This window comes from Osmerus mordax, chromosome 13 (genome assembly GCF_038355195.1).
Source record: "Osmerus mordax isolate fOsmMor3 chromosome 13, fOsmMor3.pri, whole genome shotgun sequence".
In the NCBI taxonomy this organism is placed as follows: Eukaryota; Metazoa; Chordata; class Actinopteri; order Osmeriformes; family Osmeridae; genus Osmerus; species Osmerus mordax.
In genome coordinates this window covers 14120191-14142033 of record NC_090062.1, presented here as the reverse complement: position 1 = coordinate 14142033, position 21843 = coordinate 14120191, and the positions used below count along the sequence as shown (strand labels likewise).

At 45.7% G+C, this 21843-nt stretch overlaps 1 protein-coding gene across 2 annotated transcripts; it reads right to left on the bottom strand.

The window, feature by feature from the left end:
* Window positions 1-14478: 14478 nt before the first annotated feature.
* LOC136955162 (ubiquitin-conjugating enzyme E2 Q2-like) lies at window positions 14479-21594 on the bottom strand. Of its 2 annotated transcripts, none has more exons than XM_067248785.1 (13): window positions 21020-21594; window positions 19919-20023; window positions 18637-18759; window positions 18290-18346; window positions 17979-18134; window positions 17246-17330; window positions 17076-17136; window positions 16835-16925; window positions 16639-16697; window positions 16329-16377; window positions 16140-16235; window positions 15327-15393; window positions 14479-15067 (listed from the first exon to the last, which is right to left on the bottom strand). In XM_067248785.1, exons 1-13 carry the CDS (start codon window positions 21176-21178, stop codon window positions 15036-15038), a joined length of 1140 nt encoding a protein of 379 aa, XP_067104886.1. In that variant the 5' UTR covers window positions 21179-21594; the 3' UTR covers window positions 14479-15035. The 2 variants fall into 2 exon arrangements, with proteins under 2 accessions (XP_067104886.1, XP_067104887.1); XM_067248786.1 differs by having other exon boundaries at window positions 17994-18134.
* Window positions 21595-21843: the final 249 nt, after the last annotated feature.

Here is a 21843-nt window from a genome sequence, read left to right as displayed (position 1 = left end):
ATTGGCCATCCTGCCTCAGTGACTTCTGTCAGACACCATGGTTAACAGTGGATGCCAATGAGAGTAAGAGACAGTTGTCACATCACAACCCATCAACCCAGTGTGAAGGAACCTCGGCCAGGCACAGTGTTAGCCTAGCCGCTAACAGAAGGGATAGTCTCTGAGGGTGTCATGTCATTGTTGCCATACTTTTTTCTTGTTGTGTGCATAAATCTATGGACAGGCATTCATATTTGGACCATGTCCAGTGGTCAATAAACAGTAGAGTTCGGGCCAGTGCATGCTCGCCTATCTGGACAGAGCACATGGGGTTTGTGACTGTCATCGATGAAGTTATTTAGCTCCAGAAGGCCAAAGCTGAGAGGTGATTAAAACCAGAATAGAATGTCAAGCCTAATAGATACAGAGAAGGCCACAGGATGAAGAAAAGAATGAGGGGAGAGAAATGGGGTGGAGGGATAAGAGAGAGAAAGAGGACTGGTAGGAGGGATGACAATGGGGAAATAAGGGATAGTAAAATAGTTGTGTGTGTGTGTGTGTGTGTAGACACTGGGGAATGAGCAAGATTGGCGTTACCATGGCCGGCTCTATTGCAGTTGTAATTACCCAGACTGGAGAGGAGAGGTAAGTGCACCTGACACAAGCCCCTACACTGCAATACAGACCCTGTTCTCTACCAGACTGCAACCATATGGACCCTGAGAAAACACACACAAACACGCTCTGTGCCCTTACAGGATGTCAGCTGCAAAGGAAACACATCACCTATGATACATATCTGAGATTCTCCATGTTCGGAGTCTCTGTAAGACAAACCATCCTGTCGTCTACAAGCCCGTTGCCTTGCAAACCCATAATGGTTCCGCTCTGTGGCATTTGAGAGTAAAGCGCAGTGTGCAGAGCCAGAGCGCTGTCTAAATGCAGGGAGACAAGCTTTATGGCATGACCTTCTCCACAGACATCCCCTCCCTCCCTTCCTTTCTCACTCCATCCCCCCCCCCCCCTCACTACCTTCTTCTTTTTCACCTGCCTTCTCCCCTTTAAGTCTGTGTAGCCATATCTGAGGCTCTGGTGATTGTTTCCAGAGATGACACGCGTGTCACGCAGTTGGGCTGTCCTTGACCAGACCACACTTCACCCCAGGGCCAGCTGGGGGGGGGGGGGGGGGGGGGGGGGGGGGGGGACAGAGGAGCAGTCAAGGGAGCCGTAAACTCACACACACACAGATTTATATTCTCTTGACATATATTCATTGTAAGGTTGTTTTTTTTTCACGACAGTGTAGAGTGTACGCAGTGGGATTACGTTTTGTTGAAGGCGTCCCTATGTAGTGGCATATCCCCAGTGAACAAACAGTAAATAACCATGGATAGGCCTGGCATCGAGCTCTCAGATCAGGCACAAACTTCATCCGCTTTCAGATCGCTCGGGGATGGCGTCGCGGGGGGTTGTGTGTGGGGGGCGTCCGAGCTGTGAAGCAGCACGCCGCTCACTTTGTCCCCTGCCCCTGTCTGAGGGCTCTTGCTGTGACAGCCTGGGGCCGGGGTGAAGCCAGAGGTCTGGACAAGTGACAGGTTCACACGACTTGATGCTCTGCATGTTGAGCAGACCACACAATGTGCCGCTCACCTGCAGTGCTCTCCAAATCTGCCTCCCTGTCCTCCCTTCTTTCATGGATATGGTATATTTGAACTGAGCAATGAACTGCATTTTGTCATTACAGATTGATTATTTGTCAATGTATATGGCTCAATGACAAAGGCCGATAATAAGAAAGGTCTATTTATTTAATCTGTGCTATTTTCAGGCAAAATGTCAATTATCAGACCTATTTCTACTACAGTATCTGCAAGTACACATGGATGTGAATGCGCACACACACAGAGACATCAATTCCCTGATGATGAGTAAATGTCAGTAGGCTGCAGTTTTATAAATTAATTTAGACTTCAGACTGTGGAGAGATGGATGTTCTCTAGCAAAGTGAATCCCAAAGTGACTGTTACTGGTCTACTGCAAGGAGAGCAATCAATTTTACCATCCGGAGCAGTGAAAGGAGGGAGTGACTGCTGGGTTATGAGATGAGGGCTCGATGAAAATGCACCAGGCAGGGAACCAGTTTCCTGATGTTCCCTCTGTGTGCTGTGCAACCGGCTTCCCCATGTCCCCGCACAAGTCTCCATCATGGCCCCTCGCCCTTGACTGCCTCTGCCCTGGTTACGAGCCACTCCAGACAGCCATCAAGCCTCCAGGTCCGAGGCTCCCGCTCCTAACCTTATCTGATGACTCCTCTCTTGGCGCAGAGATTGAAATTTCATTACCCTTGCAGCTTGGAGAGATTGACATTGCTTTTCATGTCACACTGTGTATCTGAGCAAGGAGAAGAACAAAGCACAGATTGTATTCTTATTCATACAGTACCTTATCGCTCACGAAAACAATGTTTATTTGTGATGATGATTCAGGAATATTCACATTATAGAACAAAACAACGATCAATAAGGATGACGCATGAATATTCATCATAGATAAAAGCAATACCTGTAAGGGCTTTTATTGGTCTAGTAAAATGCCCATCTATTTTAGTGATGTGATTCAAACTTTGGTGGGCCATTTCAATAAAGCCGGAGAGTAATCAAAACAGATCAGTATTCCTCTGAAGTCCCTTCCCTTTTATTAGCAATCTCATAAAAGTGACTATTTCAAATAGGCAATTGACTTGCTGTCCTGGCATCGGGTTTTTAATCTGGCGTAAAAGCCCATTTACAATAAATAAATCAGCTTGCATGATGTCATAAGCAACTAAAGGGGACGGCAATGCCTTTTCTCTTCATAGGAGCTGTGTGATTACCTCTGCTTGTATTCCCATAGATGAATATGTTTGCAATTATGTAAGAATCAATCACGATCCTTATCTACCCCTGTTTTGTTGAAAGTGCTGGACCGTTTCCGTAGGGACGGAGGAACATACAGTGTGTACACTGGCAAGTCTCGGTGTTCCTATGCAAGCTTGGTACACTTTCTCAAAGTCATCCAATTGACCTGACACAGAGGTCCCTCCACCTCGACGGGTCTGCAGGCCTGTCTGAGTCTGCCTCAGGGACCGGGCTAGACTGCAGCCGTCACTCTGCACACTAAACACCCCCTCCTGAGGCAGCAGGGGAGAGGCGGGCAGGGAAACAGGGCAGGCAGGCGAGGAAGAGCGCCAGCTGGGAGGCAGGCAGGCGGGCAGACAGGCAGGTGGACAGACAGCAAGGAGGAAAGGTAGCTTCGGAGAAAAACAGACAGTGGTCAGACGGGCAGAAAGACAGGCGAGCAGGAAGGCAGATATCGTTCTGTTGAACAGCCTGTGCTCATGTTCTTGCACACATGCCCACACACACCTGTTCATGCCCACACATATAAAGTGCAAAACTGCGGGATTGGACACCCGACACTCTTTTTCACACATACACATGCTTGCACCCACACACTTTTGCTTCACACAAACGCACCAGTTATTAATGAGATGACACAAACAACTACTATAACCGTGCACACACACACACATTTCCCTTGATGCTGGTGGTGCTGTGTCTAGTCATCACTCTCTGTCAGGCTTGCTCTATGTACACAGCCTGTGGCCTGTGGGTGGCTATGATGGCAGAGCCAATCACAACCACTGTCAGCAGGCCAGCCCAGAGTGTGTCAGCCCCAACATCCTCATTTATTCATCACCCCTTTCCCTTTCCATTTCTGTCTTTCTTTCTATATTTCTTTCATTCTCTCTCTCCCAATTTCTCTCTTTTCTTTTCTATCCCTGCTACATAAGCGGCTGCTCTGCCGATGATGTGAGCTGACTCCTAAAATGTACCTAATTGAAAGTCCTGGTGTTACTTAATTCAATCTGACAACAAATCCCATTTTTTCCCTCTTTATCCATACACCGCCTATCTAAACTCAGAAAGTCTCAGGCTTCAGTTATCAAAAGATCAATCACGAGTCAACCTGTCAGGGGTCTACCCTCCACAAAGATTGATAGAATGTGTCTTGATTCTGTTGCTTGACAAGTGGTCCAGATTGAACTTGACATATTTGACTAATGGTCCCGGCGAGTGTTTTGACGAGCAGTTATTACACCGATGGAAATGGGCTCAATTAACATACTCTATTCCCACTTGAACATGAAAACAGTTAGCCTCTTGATCCAGAGCCATTGCTGTGCCATTGCATGGACCACATCCTCCTGATAGTGGTCCATGCACTGCCAACTACTGTCAATATGTCACCACCGCTGGGTAATGCTCCTACTGTATCTCCCAGGGTTGGACAGCATCAGTGAATTTATATGTCTCTTGGGGCTTACACCGAGAACCTCTTTCAGAAATGAGCTTTGACAAAGTCCTCGCTCTAATTCTATAAGCATCATCCACTTCTTCTCTCCGCCCGGGGCTATCAGCATAACGGATGCCTGGAGGAGCTGCCCTCTGGCCCCCATCCCTGCCGCAGAACCCCCCCCTCCCCACACCGCCTGAAAATCAAATACACTTAATGGGAGGAGGAAACATTACAGCTGTAATCGAACCCAGAGTGGGAAGGAGTGTATTATCCTTCATCCACCCCCCACTCTGTGGAGAGGAGGTTCAGAAAGGCTGATCAGACATAACCGGAGCAGTCCTTGCCTTACATCACTCCTTCCTTCAGTGTTTATGTGTGTGTGTCTGGACCCTCTGTTCTCACCACACTTCCACACACAACCCCACCCCCAGCCACTGATTGGCCCAAATGGCTTCTGTCAGGAAATAGAGTGCATGGCCAGTGGATCAGGTTCTCCTTCTGACTGAGGAGAGAGCAGCGTGAGTGGAACGACTGGAAGGTGCTCCTCTCACCACAGACTGGCTCTCGTTTCATGGTACGGTGTTCAGAGGGCAGACTCAAGGTGAGGGAGCTAGGTTTATCAGGCTTAAGATGCCCTGTTGCTTTGGTGGTAAAAAACACGTAAATATGTAATGTACAGTACATTAAGTATACAGTTTAGCGTAAGTATACAGTAAGTATCTGAGAAGAGGCAGTATTAGGGTAGGATTAGAGTAGACTTCCCTCTGCTAATCTGGGTTTGGCTGTTTTCTGTACCAGGAATGGGATGGTTCAATGCTGTGTCATCCTTCCTGTCTCTCTCTCTCTCCCTGAGCCCCAGCAAGGCAGCCTGGCGTCAGTATCCCCCTCACCTCATCATCCAAGCACATTAATACATTAACAATAAATAATGAGGAAATCCATTGAAACAGACTTTGCATATAGATAGCCTACTTAAGGGGGAGACGGTCATTAACACAAAACTGCAGGGAGTGGCTAGCAATTAGAATCCCACCCCCATTCTTTTTTTCTTCCAGTGCCGGGCAGGAAGGCAGGAAGGCAGGTGGGCAAGACGGCAGGTGGGCAGAGGGGCCAGTGTGGCAGGAAGAAGAGGACGTATGCATATCTACACCGTACCCACACTCACCCCTTCCTCCGCTACGTGGAAAGGTCCCTAAAAGATTACAGCCACGCTGGGAGGAAGCAACTCCCAGTGCGCAACACCTTCTCATGTTGGTGGATGGGCAAACAGATCCATCGTAGATGTCACCAGTAAAAGTTAGCAGAGAGGATGTATCTAGGAAAACCAAAAAAATTGTCATCGCGTGGTGGCAGGAATGGATGTCAAAGCCCAGACAGTCATAAAGCCTCGGGTGACACACTTTCCCTCAGATTCATTACACATATGACAGGCTCTCGGTAATGAAACTCTATGCTGCTCTCTCTCCTGTCTCTGAGAGGGCTCCGTGTCCAGCCAGGAGAGGTGTCCTCGCACTAAATCACCTGAGCAGGGCCACAGGGCCCCGTCAGAAGACAGCTGAATGGCCAATCCCTTGCCAGCAAAAGGAAGGAATTATCCAGCGTCCAGCTAATTACCCAAATCACAGACAGCGGGTCATTAAATATGGGCTAAATTAAATATCATGGGCCTTCGTGTACCATCCATCAGGATTCCGGTTTCCTTTCCTCTTCGCTGGATGTGAGTCATGCTGATTAGTCTGCGGAGTGGGAAACCAGGGTCTCATTTATGAGGAACAGAAAGAGTGGATGGGAGGGTGTCCCTGTTTGGGCGCATCGGATCTACGTTGGCCATTGGCTGACTAACGGACGGTAACATGCTTTTGGCTGGCTGGCTTGCACATTCCCATACTGCCGTGGCCACTTAAAATCTCCTGCTGTCAAGAGCAGGTCTTGACATTGGTTGTAAAGGTTGTCATGGCAACAGTGGCTTGTTAGGGATGTTTATGCAGGGGAACCTGTGGTTTGCACTTAGGGTAGAAACACATTCACCATCCTCTGGCAATATAACTAGCATCAAGCAACAGGGGGACACTGAATGCAAAGATCAGATGGCATTACTCAAAATTGCATTATACAATGCTAACGTGTAATGTCTACCATAAAAGTTGGTGCAATGTATTTAGAGTCCCTAAAGCATATTTACACAATAACCCTGTTAAGTAGGTATCATTGGATACGCGAGTTATAAACAGGCCTATGTGAAAGTGTGAGAACAGAATAACGGCACATTAAATCTCCTCAGCACATATCGGCTGAACTGAGAATCCCATTCACAGCTGTGCTTGTCAGTGGTTATAGAACTTCCCACCAATCTCTTGGCTCTCGTCGTATCAATAATCAAGCCAAACAGCTGTTTTCTGGAGGCTGAGTGGAGGCACAGGGTGGCAGGGGAGACAGAGAGGATGTCCGCCCCCTCCTCTGGAGAAGCGGAAGGAGATAGAGATCTGCCAGCCAATCCTCCTTTTCCTTACCCACCTCCCTCAGTATCAGGATAGATGGCTGCGGCGCTCCCTTCCCAGGCCTCTGATGAGCCCCCTTTGTGAGGCCCGAGGAGGAGACCCTTCTTAATGGGATTGCTCTCATCCTGGGAGCGCCGATCTATCGACTGCCTTCAGTGAAGGAGGACCCCCATTGTGAACCGAATGAACTCAGAGATTGATGACGCCGGGTTCGGTGGGAAGCCGACCCACCCTCGTCTTCCATCTCGCCCAAAGGCTTTAAAGGCGGGTCTATTTGGAGGCATAATTCATATCAATGTGAAAATGAAGGGCTTGTGCCAGGTTGTCAGAGCACTAGTATAATGTTAACATTTTTCATGCTCAAGAAAGAACAGCCTGGAGAATCTAATTGGGAGGCCAGGTAACACAATGTAATGTATATACAGTATTTGCTCTGTCTTGAGGGCATATTGCATTCCAGGCTATAAAGGCAGCATAACACTGACAATGGGAGGGAAGAAAAAAACCTTCCATATGTCAGCACAACAACAAATGGCCCTGCATAAACTTTCAGCCCCATGCCTTGCTTCCTGCTCGGGAGAAATGATAGCTGCTTTAATTGAAAGAGTGTCAGAATGTATTTTTTTTCCTTTAAGAAGGCAGAGACTGAACGATTCTTTATCTGCAGGTGTCAGGGCATGTCTAACAGCCCTGTAATACAACAGGTCTCCTCTGGATGTTGGTGTGGACGACCAGACAGGCTGATAAGATGCTTATCTCTGCTGATGGCACATCGTCTTATCTCTTCTATGGCTGTTAGCCAGCCACACAATGTGACTTATGCAGGAATCTCAACACTAGAGAGGAAAGGAAGCTAACATTATTGTCTGTTTGTTTGTTGTTGTGGTGGTGCTTGTACCCTGTGTCATAACGCCCAGTAAAGACAGTTCCATCCTGAATGCTAAGGATATATACTGGGCATTACACCAAAATTCATTGATGTACAGAAATATCTGCATTATTCAATTAATGTATATCATTTTAATGATTATCCTACATATGTGTATAATGTTTGGTTTACACAAGGTTTACACACAAAACAGATCCTCTTTTGCTGTTCTTCAGTGCTGGACGATGCCGCACTTGTCTTTGGCTCTGGCTGTGTCACAAAGGCCATTTTAACCAATATAGCCTTCCCATTCATCAGTCATGTGAGTGCTCTTCAGTGCACACCATCCATCTCCCAGCCTGCTCATCCTGCTCCTGCTCCTCAAAAGAGACGAAAGACAGAGGAAGAGGATAAGGGGTGGGGGGTGGGGGAGTTTAACTAGCCCCACGACCTCCATCCACCCCCCCAACTCGCCACCCCCCTTCCCTCTTCAACCTGATGAAGCCATCAACCGACCCCGAATCCAGATGCTATGCCTCATTAGTGGAATATAGGATTCTAGATCCTAGGGCTAGCCTTAGAGCTGGCCAGTAGAACAGTCCAGGTTTGGAATTCTCTTCTGTGAAGGGCCACAAGTCATCATGGTGGAATGGCCTGGGGGAACCAGCTGTTCTCTCTCTTAAATGTAAAAGAAAAGAGGCTTTGTTCCTGCTTATCTCTCACAAATAAGCTTTTTTCATTATCGGACTGAGGTGCATTGAGAAAGGGAGAAAAGAAGGCCCTATCTCCAGTTTAAATCAATGTCCTAACAATAAGTCAGTTCTATCTCTCTGCTCTGTGGTTTAGGTATTGGGAATCAGAATAAGACAGATAGTCTACTCCAATGAGCTCATTGCCCTCCTCGTTGATCTGCCAGTGCAATTGTAGCCTGAGCCCAGACAGAGCTGCATCATGTAGCAGGTAAATAACCTTCACTCACTGCCTGTTACCTCACAAACACCCAAATAAAGGTGCAGTCAGGAACCTTCGGAGATCACCAAAGCATGGAAGGATGTTCAGGAATATGATCCTTTTGTTCTGTGGGCCTGGAGGTGGAGGGGTGACTTTCTGCTACAGTACCCTCACACAGTATTGAGTAAGCATCTGAAATGAATCATAACCCCCCCACAGTGGAAATCTATTTAGTTTAGCCCAGTCGAAGCCTGTGCAGGGAAGCACATCTCAACAGGGAAACCTCTGATCATTGGACAGTCTAAGATGAGGGGTAAAGACGTGACTATCCCATACAGATTATTTTGAATGGTGTGAACAGCAAAAAACTTGTTTACTACAAAGACTGGTCTGGTTTGAAATTCATATGAAATGAACAGAAAGGAACGGTATAATAGATGACACACAATCAGCAAATGGGATTGCCTGATTGCCTTTTAGTGTAATTTATGCATTCTATCTTCCAGAGTCGGAGAGGCAAACCGGGAATACATTTGAAATAACTTCAAGAATAGCAACATGAAAAAAACATGAAAGTCATGAAAGATGTTAACTACAATCACACAAACTTAAAATGCTGATTTGGGTATGCTTAATGTAACAGGGCACACATCCTTTCCAGCGTGGAAGTATGCAACAGGAATAAAAATCATGCAAACTACGCCATCCCTTGCAATGCTGATAAAAAGCAGCCTGGAAGCGAAATAATAATTATTACAGAAAATACTTACCGCATCTCTCTCACTCTCTCTTTATCTTGGCAATAGGTCATGCGATTCAATTGAGATTCTGTGTTGTGTCCCAGACATCTGTCCAATATTCACTTGGGATTTATATCCATGCCCTGGAGGGTTGAATCTGTCATCAGCGGTGCATTGAGACATTCAGTTGCAAGGGCAGTGCCTCTAGTGACAAAAACACACATACACTGTCCTCTGGTCATACACAATCAACGTGATCTAATATTGAATTGTATCTATCTACTGATACATTTGTTTGTCCCTCTAAGACAAACAAGGAATTCATTTGTGGTCTGTTTATAATGTGCATACATCACTTTTTCGTCAGGTGGACCTTTGCAGCAATTTCTTCCACAATACTTCATCTGGAGGAAACAGCGGTTTCTCACAGACACTTTAGGCACATGTATAAGAGAATCAAGAGGAATGACTAAATCACTGTCCAAGGTTATTCAATCTTTACCCTCGTTGCCACTGGCCATTTGTTTCTGTTTCTTCCAACCCCCAGTTTATGCGTCAGGGATGTTTTAGCCAAGAAATGTGACTTTAATTTTACAGCCACCTGGGTCCCTAGTGCCTTGGACAGGATTTTACCTTGGTCTGATGGGTCTGTTGTGCGGGGTCGACACCTGCCTGATTGCTGTCCAGCTGTTCCTCTGCAGCAGAAGGTCTCTGAAAGGCACAATGGGATTGGCTCCTTGGTCTCGTTCATGGCCCTCTTTGTCAGCCGGAGGTTACTGTTGCTGCCCCATTTTTCTGTCTTTAATTTGGCCTGACAGGGTAGATTACCAGGAAAGTGATGAACACTGCAGTCCACTCGCTTCACGGCCACGGCCAAGCCCTGTATCAGTACCATCTTAATGACATGTGAGCAAAGATTGTACAATTTATAATCTAATCTGACAGTTTAATATTCTCGTCCTAGACTTTGCCAGCATGTCTTCAACTTCCATTCGATGCAGTACAATGCCGAACAGCCAGAGTTATTGGAAACTGAGCTTCTTCCTTGATGTACCCCCTGATCCAGGGTTATGCTTGAGCGTTTTACTGATATGTGGTGCGCAGTGCAAGTCAAGCTCTGATGGACACGACTGTTAAGCCACGGGCTATCAATCAAGTTCAGTTGATCCTCAGAGCAGGCCACAGTGAATTTAGGCCTGGCCTCAGGGTCGACATACAGGCCAGCTATAGATGGGAGAGATAGCAGGAGAGATTGGATGAAGACATGCAGTATAGTGAAGTCTGGGGTTGCCAAACTAAACCCTCAAATCAACAAAAATGACGTAAATAAAAATGGTTTCAATAATGGTCAATTACCCTTACAGGAGTACCGTAGAGGTACAGATATGGTCTCTGTCTGTCTGCCTTTCTCTCTGTTCCCTCCTTTCAGACGAACGCGCCTGTATGCCCTGCATAGAAGATTGTGATCCAGAAAAGCAATTGAAAATATCTACTTTTTTTAAATTGAAAATTAGTTTTTATTGTCTATGTCATAGTCTCTTGGAGTGGATATACCTTTTAAGTGAACAGTGACTGTTTATCCAAGGCCACTTTCCAGAGATGACTTTTAAAGGTTTTCCAAATGCACTTTGTTCTTGGTAATAGTGGTTTCTAGTGTCCATAGAGGAATGAAAACAAGCAAGCACAGTTAATAGAGGACGGGTCCAGAATAATAAGAGAATTGAGGTTTTCTATTATAACTTCAGCGCTCTACATAAGTCATTGGAGATTGAAGTCTAGCCATCAAACTTCTGAATGACAAGACATGGTTATCTATCCTCCATTTTCCCTAAAAACGTAGTACGAGTAAAGTCTGTATTTGCTCATTCAAATTAAACAATAGAATGCTGTGATATGAGATTCCATCAACCTAATACTTTTACTTGAATGTGTACTATTGAGTACCCATACAAGTCATACTGTCCATTTGCAACAGCTCCCTCTAGTGGCAAATAATTTAACTCACAACGGCAACAAAAATAGAATAGATTAGACTGCAGCACATCAGACACCACCTGCTGGCTGGTCAGCAATGTTCACATGATTATGCAAACAGACAAAAAGAAAACAAACAACCAGTGACAAGCCCACAACAGACAAGTATTTCATAAAATTCTTTATTCATAAACTTGATGCAAGTTTACAAATTACTGTACATGGTCAAAATTACCCTTGCAATGAAAAATATAAAATAAAACCAAAGCATGCTAACAGTGCATAACTTTATAACCCACCCACCACAGAATGAAGCCAGAGAGGGAACCCATTATTAGGCAAGTTTATATCTCAAGCCAATATTCCCACAACCCCTAGACTTTATGTTAGACACCCAATCTAAATAGGTGTAAAAAGAAGCTGTAACTCACTGCACAACTGACAAGACTACAGACACGGGGGCCCGAGGAGAAGCAGCACCTCCACCCAGGTTAAAGATGAGACCGTCTCGTGAGGAGGGTGACAGGGACCAGGACAGAGAGGTGGAGAGTCCTATCATCTTCACTAGGTGGAAACAACAATAGTCTGCTGTGTGTGTGTTTACTGATGAGAATTAATTTGGTCTCGTATTTCTAACAATGCGCCGGATGCAGCCGATGCTCTTCGCTAACCTGATCTCGTTAATCAGGTTTTACACTGCCGTAAAAAATCCCTTTTCCAGGACCCCCCCCCCCCCCCCCCCCCCAAAAAAAATCAACCCTATTCAGTATTCATCTTTAGACATCAACCCTATACCCACAGTTACAACAGAGCAAAAGGACTTGTTATATCTACATGCGAAAAGGGACAATTAATATCAAAGGGACAAGTTGGAGTCTGTCCTGAAAACACCCATGTAGACCAGCACTGGTTGAGGTAAATGAGTGTGTTTGGAGTCAGTGTTCCCAAAAACATCCTTCAGCACGGGACCGAACATCTGTGGAGATTGATTATGTCTGTGTGGAGAGGGGTCTAAATCAAGAATGGCAATGTCTGCCCAAAAACAATCACTTCAACCTTAGCACAACAGGCTCCCCTCTAAACAACCTGAAGGATGTTTGTCAGAATAAAACTCAGAAAGTGTGCAGTCCAAAAGCAAAAATTAAATAAAAAGCACTCTTATGCTTACTGTAATTACAGGGGAATCAAATGGTAAACCAGTTATGAAGAAATAAACAGAAAAATAAAACTAGCATCTTGTGAAGCAATCCCTTGCAAAGTCAAGTGCGCATTATGTATTCCTGAGTTTGCTTCTGCAGAGAACACAGGGGCAGGGGTAGTTATAAGTGGGCATGTCTGGACCCAGGAGGAGGTGACTAAGAGGAAACCAACAACACCATCAACATCCATGCCTATGACAACAGCTATTTATGTACTTGTACTGTAATGGAGTGAATAGTGCCATATGTCATGACTGTTACAAGTCTTGTGAGAGAAAAAAAAAAAAAGAAACTGTAAAAAAAATCTACAAAGATGTGTCTTGAGAAACTAGTGAGGTGGCTGTTACTTGCACAAACACAGGTGGAACTTAATCTGACCTACATGATACATGGTCGTTTTAAAAGGAGAACTGTGTTCTGGATTAGGTTAGCTTTAAGATGACCCAAAACGTTGATAGTAAAAGCAGGATATTAACTAGGAACATGCTAGTTCCTATGCTGGGGTTCAGGACGACATACAATGTGGAACAGCGTGAGCTCACAATCACCTATGGAGTCATATGTAAGAGCATTAAAAGCAATGCAACATACTCTTTTTTTTCTGCATAATATTCACATTCTACTTAAGACTCAGCATGCTGATGGTATGGCAGAGCTGAGGTTAAGGGTCATGACTAGGTACCATAGAGTAGGCTATGGTTGGAGGAGAGGTTTCGTCTGAACACCTTAGGCCTCAAAAGGGACTTGACCAATACACCAGTCTCTTGGGGGCCAAAGGTACAACACAATGTTCCTTCCAGCCACTCAATCTCTGCCCGTGGGTTGGTGGTGGCAGTTCTTAAGGACCAGGGAATGGCTGGGACCTGTGGACCCCGTTGATTTATACTTGGAGACTGAAGAAACTTGAAAGGAGACATGTTTTTTGGTATGGTCTCGTCACTACTGGGAAATACAATGCTGTCCCTTCTCTGCATAGCCTTACTGAGGTGCATCAAGTTTCAAGAGACAGCTACAAATAGATTCAATGTCTGGAATGCCAAAACAGCACCATCTGTGCAATTACAACAACGTATGGTAAAGAATGAGGTACCACTAGAACAAGGAATGGTGTGTTGTAGGCTGTTGCCAAATATGACCTCAGAACTCCACTTCATACAGGAAATCAATAAACAGTAGTAGTCATTAAGCTTACATAATAACATGGTTTATGGTGTGTGTGTTTTTTGTGTGTACTTCTGTAAAAGTATCTGTGTAGCAAAGTTTGACTTATTTCTATAGCGTGACACGTCTTCAGAAGTTGTGATGGCCCTGCTATGAGTAGTCAAGGGTATACTAATGCAATTCCTGCCCACCCCCAAAGACCCACACAAGGTTACATTAAAAACAATTAGAATCCATTCTCGGAAATACAACTTTACAAGTTTACATGTGGAGTTAAATTCAACTACATTACAGTGATTAAATTCCAATTTGCCACTGCTAAGCCTGGTCATTGTCTCAGTATGTTGCTGACACTGCCCAAAACTCCAGCCCAGGAGGTAGGAGGAAGATGGAGGGGGGGGGAATGGGGAGCCCCCCCCCCTTATCCCCAACACCACCACTTATCTCAACAGGATATCCTTCACAGAGCAGCAGTCTCACCCTGGCCACAGGAGTCTGTGCTGCTCGTCTTCTCCAGTCAGGCAGGGAGTTTGGCTTCCGTAGACCCAGGGTATGTGTAAGCAGGCTAGCCTCAGGAGCACCAGCGTCCAGAGGAAGAGGAATCTTGGCATTATACAGATATTACACAAGCACGGACATGACAAAAGCCAGAATGGGGAGGGGCTGGGGGGGTGAGGTGGGGCTGGGGGGGTGAGGTGGGGCTGGGGGGGTGAGGTGGGGTTGGGGGGGTGAGGTGGGGTTGGGGGGGTGAGGTGGGGCTGGGGGGGTGAGGTGGGGCTGGGGGGGTGAGGTGGGGTTGGGGGTAAATCTCTGCTGCCCCTCTGGGAGGATGCCTCTGGTTAGTCAGGTCCAGTCTGAGGCCAGTGGGGCTCTGCGTGGTCGAGATGGATGTCCTGGCAGAGAGCCTCCGCTGGTAGAAGAAGCCGTGCCTCATCCATGACCAAAATCACAGGCAGAATCCACTCCTTCGCTCGCCCACGTGGGAATCAGCGGAGCCAGATGATATGGAGTCTAATACGGGGTTAGGGAGATGTCGCAACGGAGGACGGGGGGAAATGACAGGCGAGAGAAAAAGAGGAATGGTGGTGGAAAGGGAGGTTCCTGTACTGAAGGCTAGCTGAGGTGGTTTTTCAAGGGAGTCGTCATCAGTTTGGTCACAGAACAAGTGGAACTGGTGTGGGAGTTGAACATCCAGTGAAGAACATAACTCCAGTTAGGAGAAAAGGAGGGAAAAAATTGTCACAAAAAAAACAAAACAAAAAGAAACAAAAAGGGTATGGATCCTAAGACAGGGGGGTCCCAGAACTGACATGGCCACAATCCTTATCTAGCCGTCCTCCTTCGGGGGTGTGTACCAGCCTAGAGTCGAGAAAAAACATGATTAACTGGAAGATAAGGGACATCTGGCTTCTGCACATAAACATTCAATCTGCATATGAAATTCCTTTATACATTTGGTTTGTGCTAGATTATCTACATTATCTGCAATGAGAACCAACATGAGATTGTTGCCAGAAAGATCGGTTCAACCCCCCCAGGGTGATATATGGAGGGATTAAATATCAGTAAACAAGGTCAGAGATGCTCACTGGGTGTAACTGGAGATGGGAACACTCACCATTCTTTTCATGGATCTGGACCAGGGATTTATATGACTGTTGTGCTCTGGCAAGATTATACTGGTTCTGAAAACAACAAAAAAACAACAATTATACACCACACAAAAAGACAGAACATAGATTAAACCTCCTGTGCATATGTACAAAGAAATGCCTCGGGTTGCACGAAGAAAAAATGCTTAAAATAGCTTCAATTCTGGCAACTCTCCCGACATAATGGTTGGGCCCATCTTCAACCATCTGCCCTGCGGCGTGTTCTGCTTATCTGACTTCTCATTCCCACTGATTCAGCCCTCATCAACGGGACTGATTACCAAGTCCTGTCCGGATACTTCACACCCACTTAGCCCAAGATGATAACTTTCCAAGTGCCCCCAACACACCAGTCGTGGTGCGTTCCTACTCGGAATCGCAGGGGCTGACGCTTGGCTATAAATAACCCTGACTGGTCAGTCTGCTCTAAATTCTAATGGGAGCCTAGAGCCAGATTGGTCTCTGCCAGGAGTTGGGCCGAGCCTGGAAGTGACAGCATGAAGTGGACTCATCGGAAGCTGCAGAATTAAGAGATCAGCATCTTGTCCCAGGGAGTGCCAGGCAACCACACCCAGTAGGAGTTGAGTGGAGAGGCTTATCAGAGCAATAGCTGCCTGCTGCCGCCTGCGTGGAGGGAGAACTAACCAGCTGGCCACACACAAAGCAGAGCACAGCTGAGAGCTTTGCCCCCACCTTGTTCTACTCCACAGTATCAACATCAAGTATCGTGCACATCCCTGCAATAAACAGGAGCCGTTAGCCGCTTCTCTTGACCTTACCTTATTGGCTCCGAACTGCACTCTGGCTTTTCCTTTGACTAAAGTGGCATTGATCTGCATGATGACAGACTCTATGGAATAGGCACTGCTCCAGCCCTGCAACCAGAACAAGTACATTAGAATCTGATGCTACACCATGACAGAAGGAGGAACTGCCACAGAGTCTGGATAGTAGGCCACTTAACCAACCTGCTTAGTGAGAAGTTCCATGCACAGGGCTCCCCCTCCAAGGACGTAACTACAGAGAAAAGGTTAGAAAAACAGAACAGGGTACTTAGACGGTGGCCAACTGGAACAGAGTTCCCAGCAGCTCGGTGATCTCCTTGTTCCGCAATCACAGACCACCCGTTTTCACCGGCCAAACGCCCAGTGTGACCTTGAGGTTTTCACGAGCTGCTGACAGAGAGGGGAGTCTGGGCTAAGACCACCCTTCCCTTTACAGTCAGGAGGGGAGGAGTACAACAATGTCTGTGAAAACACACACACAGAAAGAACTCACCCTCCGGACAGAACAGGCGACGCTACCCGCACAAACGGAGGGTCAAAGGGGAAGTTATCCTGTCGGGAGCAGAGGGATGGAAACAACATTAGTACGGCCTCACAGCACCCGGAGCTTTAGGTCCAAACATGATCCTTGATTTACAAGGATCAAAAATCAAGGATGAAAATGAATGCTTTGTAGAAGTCCCACTCACTTTATATGAAAAGTTTAGCAGAATGTAATCCATCCCCTCCTTTTCCTTCAGGACTTGTAGGTCACTGTGCAAAGGGCTATCAGGATCCACCCTAGTGAAGCATACCAAGACAGAAGGTAAACTTCTATATTTACCAAAAATATTATAATGACGAACAGGCTGTAAATGTATTATGAAAATGCTATGTATATCTAAATCAATCTATGTGGAACTTCTGGACCCAGAAACATGGGTTACTCACGTCCTCAGTTTCACGTGCCATTCATAGAGGCTGTCGTTGCAAAGCTCCACAGAGTAGATCCCTGTAAGACACACCCAGTCTGATAAGACACACACACGATACGATGCATCCAACCTCTGTCTTTTCACATCAAGAGGACACAGTCCTGGGGGGGGGACGACAGAACGTACCGGTCTTGTAACTCTGGGACCTGTAGATCTCCCGGAGCTCCTTCATCAGGCGGTCGGAGGCCTGCACTGACCCAGAAACAGCCCCCTGTGGAGTCCAACACAGCAGGACAATATAACACCCCAACACACTATGCTCACGTCTCCGCACTGGGGGGGAATATTAAGATGGGTAAGCAACACACGTGAAACAGTGCCTTAAACGATCAAAAAGTTATGTTCATTCTCCACACCAAAGTGCATTCCTAAATGAACAATAGAGCCTGTTGTTTACGCCAAGAATATCCTCGGCTGGGCTGAAACACCACTGGTGTTTCCCTGCGAGGCAGTTTAAGAATTTCTGACAGATTTCAGATGTCAGCAGCTGAGCCACTGAATGCAGTGAAGAAGCTGGGGGAGGGAGGTCCGTCACACAAACTAATCTATTCACCACTGTGCACTGCCCCTCAGAAATCAGGCTCAAAGAAAACCTGGAGATAAAAATGCAGATAAACACACCGACAGAGGCTTAGACCAGTAAAAAAAAAAACAAGATATCTTGATCAACGCTACAGTAAAAAATATTTTCCTACGTCAGAAGTCACTACAGCTATGCATCTTAAGTGAGCGTAGCATTACTATGGGTAATCGTTGAGCGAGTTAAGCCCATATCATACATCCGTTACATCGTTAGTTCAACAACAACAACAACCCCTCATGCGCCCCACCCCAAAAAAGTATGAAAAGGTTGCCTTACCGAATGAGCACTTACATTCAAGTGGTCCTGCCTCTGGTTCTTTCTGATCTTCTCCAGGATAGCCAGGTTCTCCTTCTCGATCCCGTCGTCCTCAGACTTCTTCCCGTCCACTGGCTCCTCCTCTTTCATCTCGTAGTGGTCGAGGTCTTCGATGTCCTACGCGCGCACACACACCAGATAACAACAACATACACAATCAAAGCCAGCAAAGAGACCCTGTGATAATCCAGAACCATTGTTCTCTATGTGACACGAGTGAGAATGAGAGGGTATGAGTGTGTATGGGAAACGTATTAGAAAGTGTGACAGACCTCTCCCATTTCCTCCTCTTCCTCCTCCTCTGACGTGACCTCATCAGTGGTTCCATGCTAAAGAGACACCAAAAAAATATAAATAAACATGTTCAGACAGCAAAATATACACCATTACTGTGCTCTGGTTCAGCAATCAAGACTTGTAATGAAACAAACACTGAGCCAAAGGGTCCTGTAACTGAAGAGAGAACACAGCTCTGACAAGGACTCAGTAGCAGGGATGCAGGACATCTTTTCATCAGCCAAGAAAAGTCATCCTCAGTCTCTTGTCCTCAATGAAACTTTTCGCAGTCCTGTAAAAAATAAAATAAAAATAAAAACGACCCTGGAGGATTTAGACTTGCCTTGCGGTCTTGCCCTACAGGCCCAGCAGGCAGGGGCTGGTCGAGCATTTCCACATCTGGGTGCTGGGGCAGGTTGTACAGGCGGCAGAGATCGCAGATGAGCCTCTTCAGCTGTTGCAAGAGCTGTGCACAGCAAACAGGGGAAAGAGAAGCCCACAGACCACGTCAACACACAGTCAGTGCAGTGACAGAGCAGGGAAGACGTGTCACAAGTAGCATTCCTCATGCTCCACACCCTCGCACGCAGCCACACATCACCAAAGGTTCGTTTTCGGGTGCACATGGGCGTTGTCTTCCTGATGTGCAGGGTATACAACCAGTCCCGGCTTTTCCTGAAATCTAGAACGCTGATTCTCTAGGACAACACACAGGGGGATGTTAGCACAGCTCTCCACTTTGAAAAGGAAACCTCTTGTCTTCTGCTGCTGGGAACTGTCACCAAACCCCTCACACAACTGGCTGAAAGAAACATTTCTGATCCAAGCAACCAAAATGTGTTGAGATCTTATTTTGTATGCAAAAAATAGTAAGAAACATTCCTTCTTTATATTGTTATGTATGTAGGATTATGTGTGTATTTTTATGCATGAATGCTTCTATTCACAGCAAATGTAGAAGAGCTGTGATATAAGGTTTTAGTGACAAAGCTATGACTCAAGTAACACTCCAGTGACCACACCAAGCCATATAACTGGGGATTAGATAGCATGGCACAGGGTGCACTCATGAGGTCAACAAGTACAAAACAACGAGTCGGTCAAACTTCCTGAATTAAACACTCATCAGAGCAAACAAAAATATGTATGGCCATTGAAACACTATTATATTACATGTACAGTAAGCTGCCTTATTCTAGTGTAATGTGAACTAAAGGATGTAATTGAAAAAAGTGCGGCGAAGATGAATTAGCACCAATTATCTGCCTGCTTTGGATAAAGCTCTGCTCAGCAGGCTAGTGTTGTTGTCATAACGCAGAGAGAATGCTCCTGCTGAGATAAAGCCTGGCCCATTAATTCTTAACCAGACTCATAGGGCCAGTCAAAGCATTCTTTTTCCAATTCAACCCATTTTCTCAAGACACAAATGTGCCTGTGCCTGTTGTGAAACTAAATTAATGACTCAATTATCCAGTATATCTTGACTTGTAGTAAACCCTATGAGACAGGCATGAGTGGGTTCACGGAAGGGAAGGTAACCATGTTTTCCAACGAAGCTATGTTAGCCAGTACACACATTTTTGCTGATACACTGGCTTATGTAGAAAGTTAATTTGATATCTTACCAGAGTGCTTCCTTTTCTCACATCATCAAGGCGCTCCAACACTTGTGTCAGGCTTGGATCATCAGAGTCCACAAACCATATAGGTGGTGTTAAAGGGTATGACTCCTGTTAGAATGGGGATGAGCGTAGAAATAAGTTGTGTACTGTAATCGTCGAGCTTGAAGTAACCCTTCACAGATACACGCAAATTCGAATAGATGTATTTTAAATATTTCATTATCTATATTAGGTGACTGTAGCGATTAACGTTTCCCTGCTATGTATACAAGACATATATACCGTCTGAAAACTGATTCTAGTTACCAAGTTAAATAACTGCGCAATCATTACGACAATGCGGATTCTAGCTTCCAAAAACACTACCAAACCATCGTCATGAGCTAAATCTAGAAAAGAATGCTAGCTAGCTTCCTTAGTTTAGGTCTAGGTCGTAATGGTGATTTTAGTCAAAAGGCAAAAGCGTATAGTGTGGAATTCAATAGGCCAAATTGACGAGCTGACATATGTCAAGCACACAACACTAGTGTGGGTTAAGGTGGACGGGTTGGTTACTAGCTAACACTCGCAGTAGCGTTAGTTATCGCCACAACCGCTAACTTAAGCTAACGCTAACTAAATTGAATCATAACGAACAATACGGGTCTTTTGCATGTCTTGGACCGAGTCCCTTGATAACTATAATTCTTATTAAGAATCTTAAGTTTCATTAAATGTTCCAAATAACGTAACGACAGGATTCAAGCCAGTCTTTCCCCCTAGTTTAACTAGCTAGCGTAGCTAGCTTATTCGTTAGCTTGACTAGTTTAGCTAAGCTATCAAAGTGACTACGCAGCAAGCTGTAACGCGTTAGCCAGCAAGCAGATTTTTTCCAAGTACGCCGTCGCACTGGCTGACTTTCAATTCCTCATAGTTCGCTAACCAGCTAGCCATTGCTAACAACCAAGCTAACTTACAGTTAGCTACGCTAGCTAATCAAGTTAAACGACGTAGAGCTACAGTACCTTGCTAGCGACCTAGCTAAATAAGTAGCTAGCTAGCAAGATAAGGTAGTGGCGAAGCAACATTTCTTTTTGCTTGGCTAAACAATCATTGCCATCTTACTGTTATGTTGCAGTGGATTATCAGAAGTTTTTCTCCAGTTACATTGAACTGACAGCTTAGTTCGTCCGGCTTCCAGTCAATTATTCGGAAGCGTTCGTGGTTTGGATCAAAAATGGACTCCAGAAACTTCAATTCGGCCTTCAGCCCCGAAACCGACATCTTCCACGCATCTCCGGCTGGACCGCTGGGGAGGGGAAAAGTCGGGACTTGCTGCCGGCACGCAATCGAGTCCAAATGGTGCTAACGTTAGAAAAGCAAGCGACAACAAAGGGGGCAAGACGTGGCCGTTTAAAAACAAAGATGCTGCTAGCTGACGTTAGCTAGCGAGGCTAGCCAGCTTGCTAGCTCAACAACAACGCCTTGAATGCACGTCCGTTGTGTCTCTTTCCGTCTATTGTTGTTGTCGTTCTTGGCTGTCCTTTTGTTAATATAGTCTCAAAACTATAAAGTGTGTCTCGATCGTGTTCTTACAGTTCCTTGATATGAAAACGTTTTAGTTTCACCGCTTAACAAACAGAAGATGCCCGCAGAACTTGATCCAGACGCGGGCGCTGTGCGTCGTTGGTCCTGCTGTTCAGAGGTTTCTTCTGGGGTTTAAAGATGGCGTTTTTCCGAACCCGCAGAATCCCAGCATTCAGCGCGTGCTCAGTTTAGGGCGGAGGTTAGAGCATCAAAACATATTTTTTCCATATTGATAAACCTTGCACAATATGCATACCTTTGTGGTTGTGTAAATAGTTGATTTAATATCAGTTTGACTGTAGCTGTTATTGTTTCTTTTTTAGGATGCACCCCCAAAATTACACATACTGTAACGAGAGGAA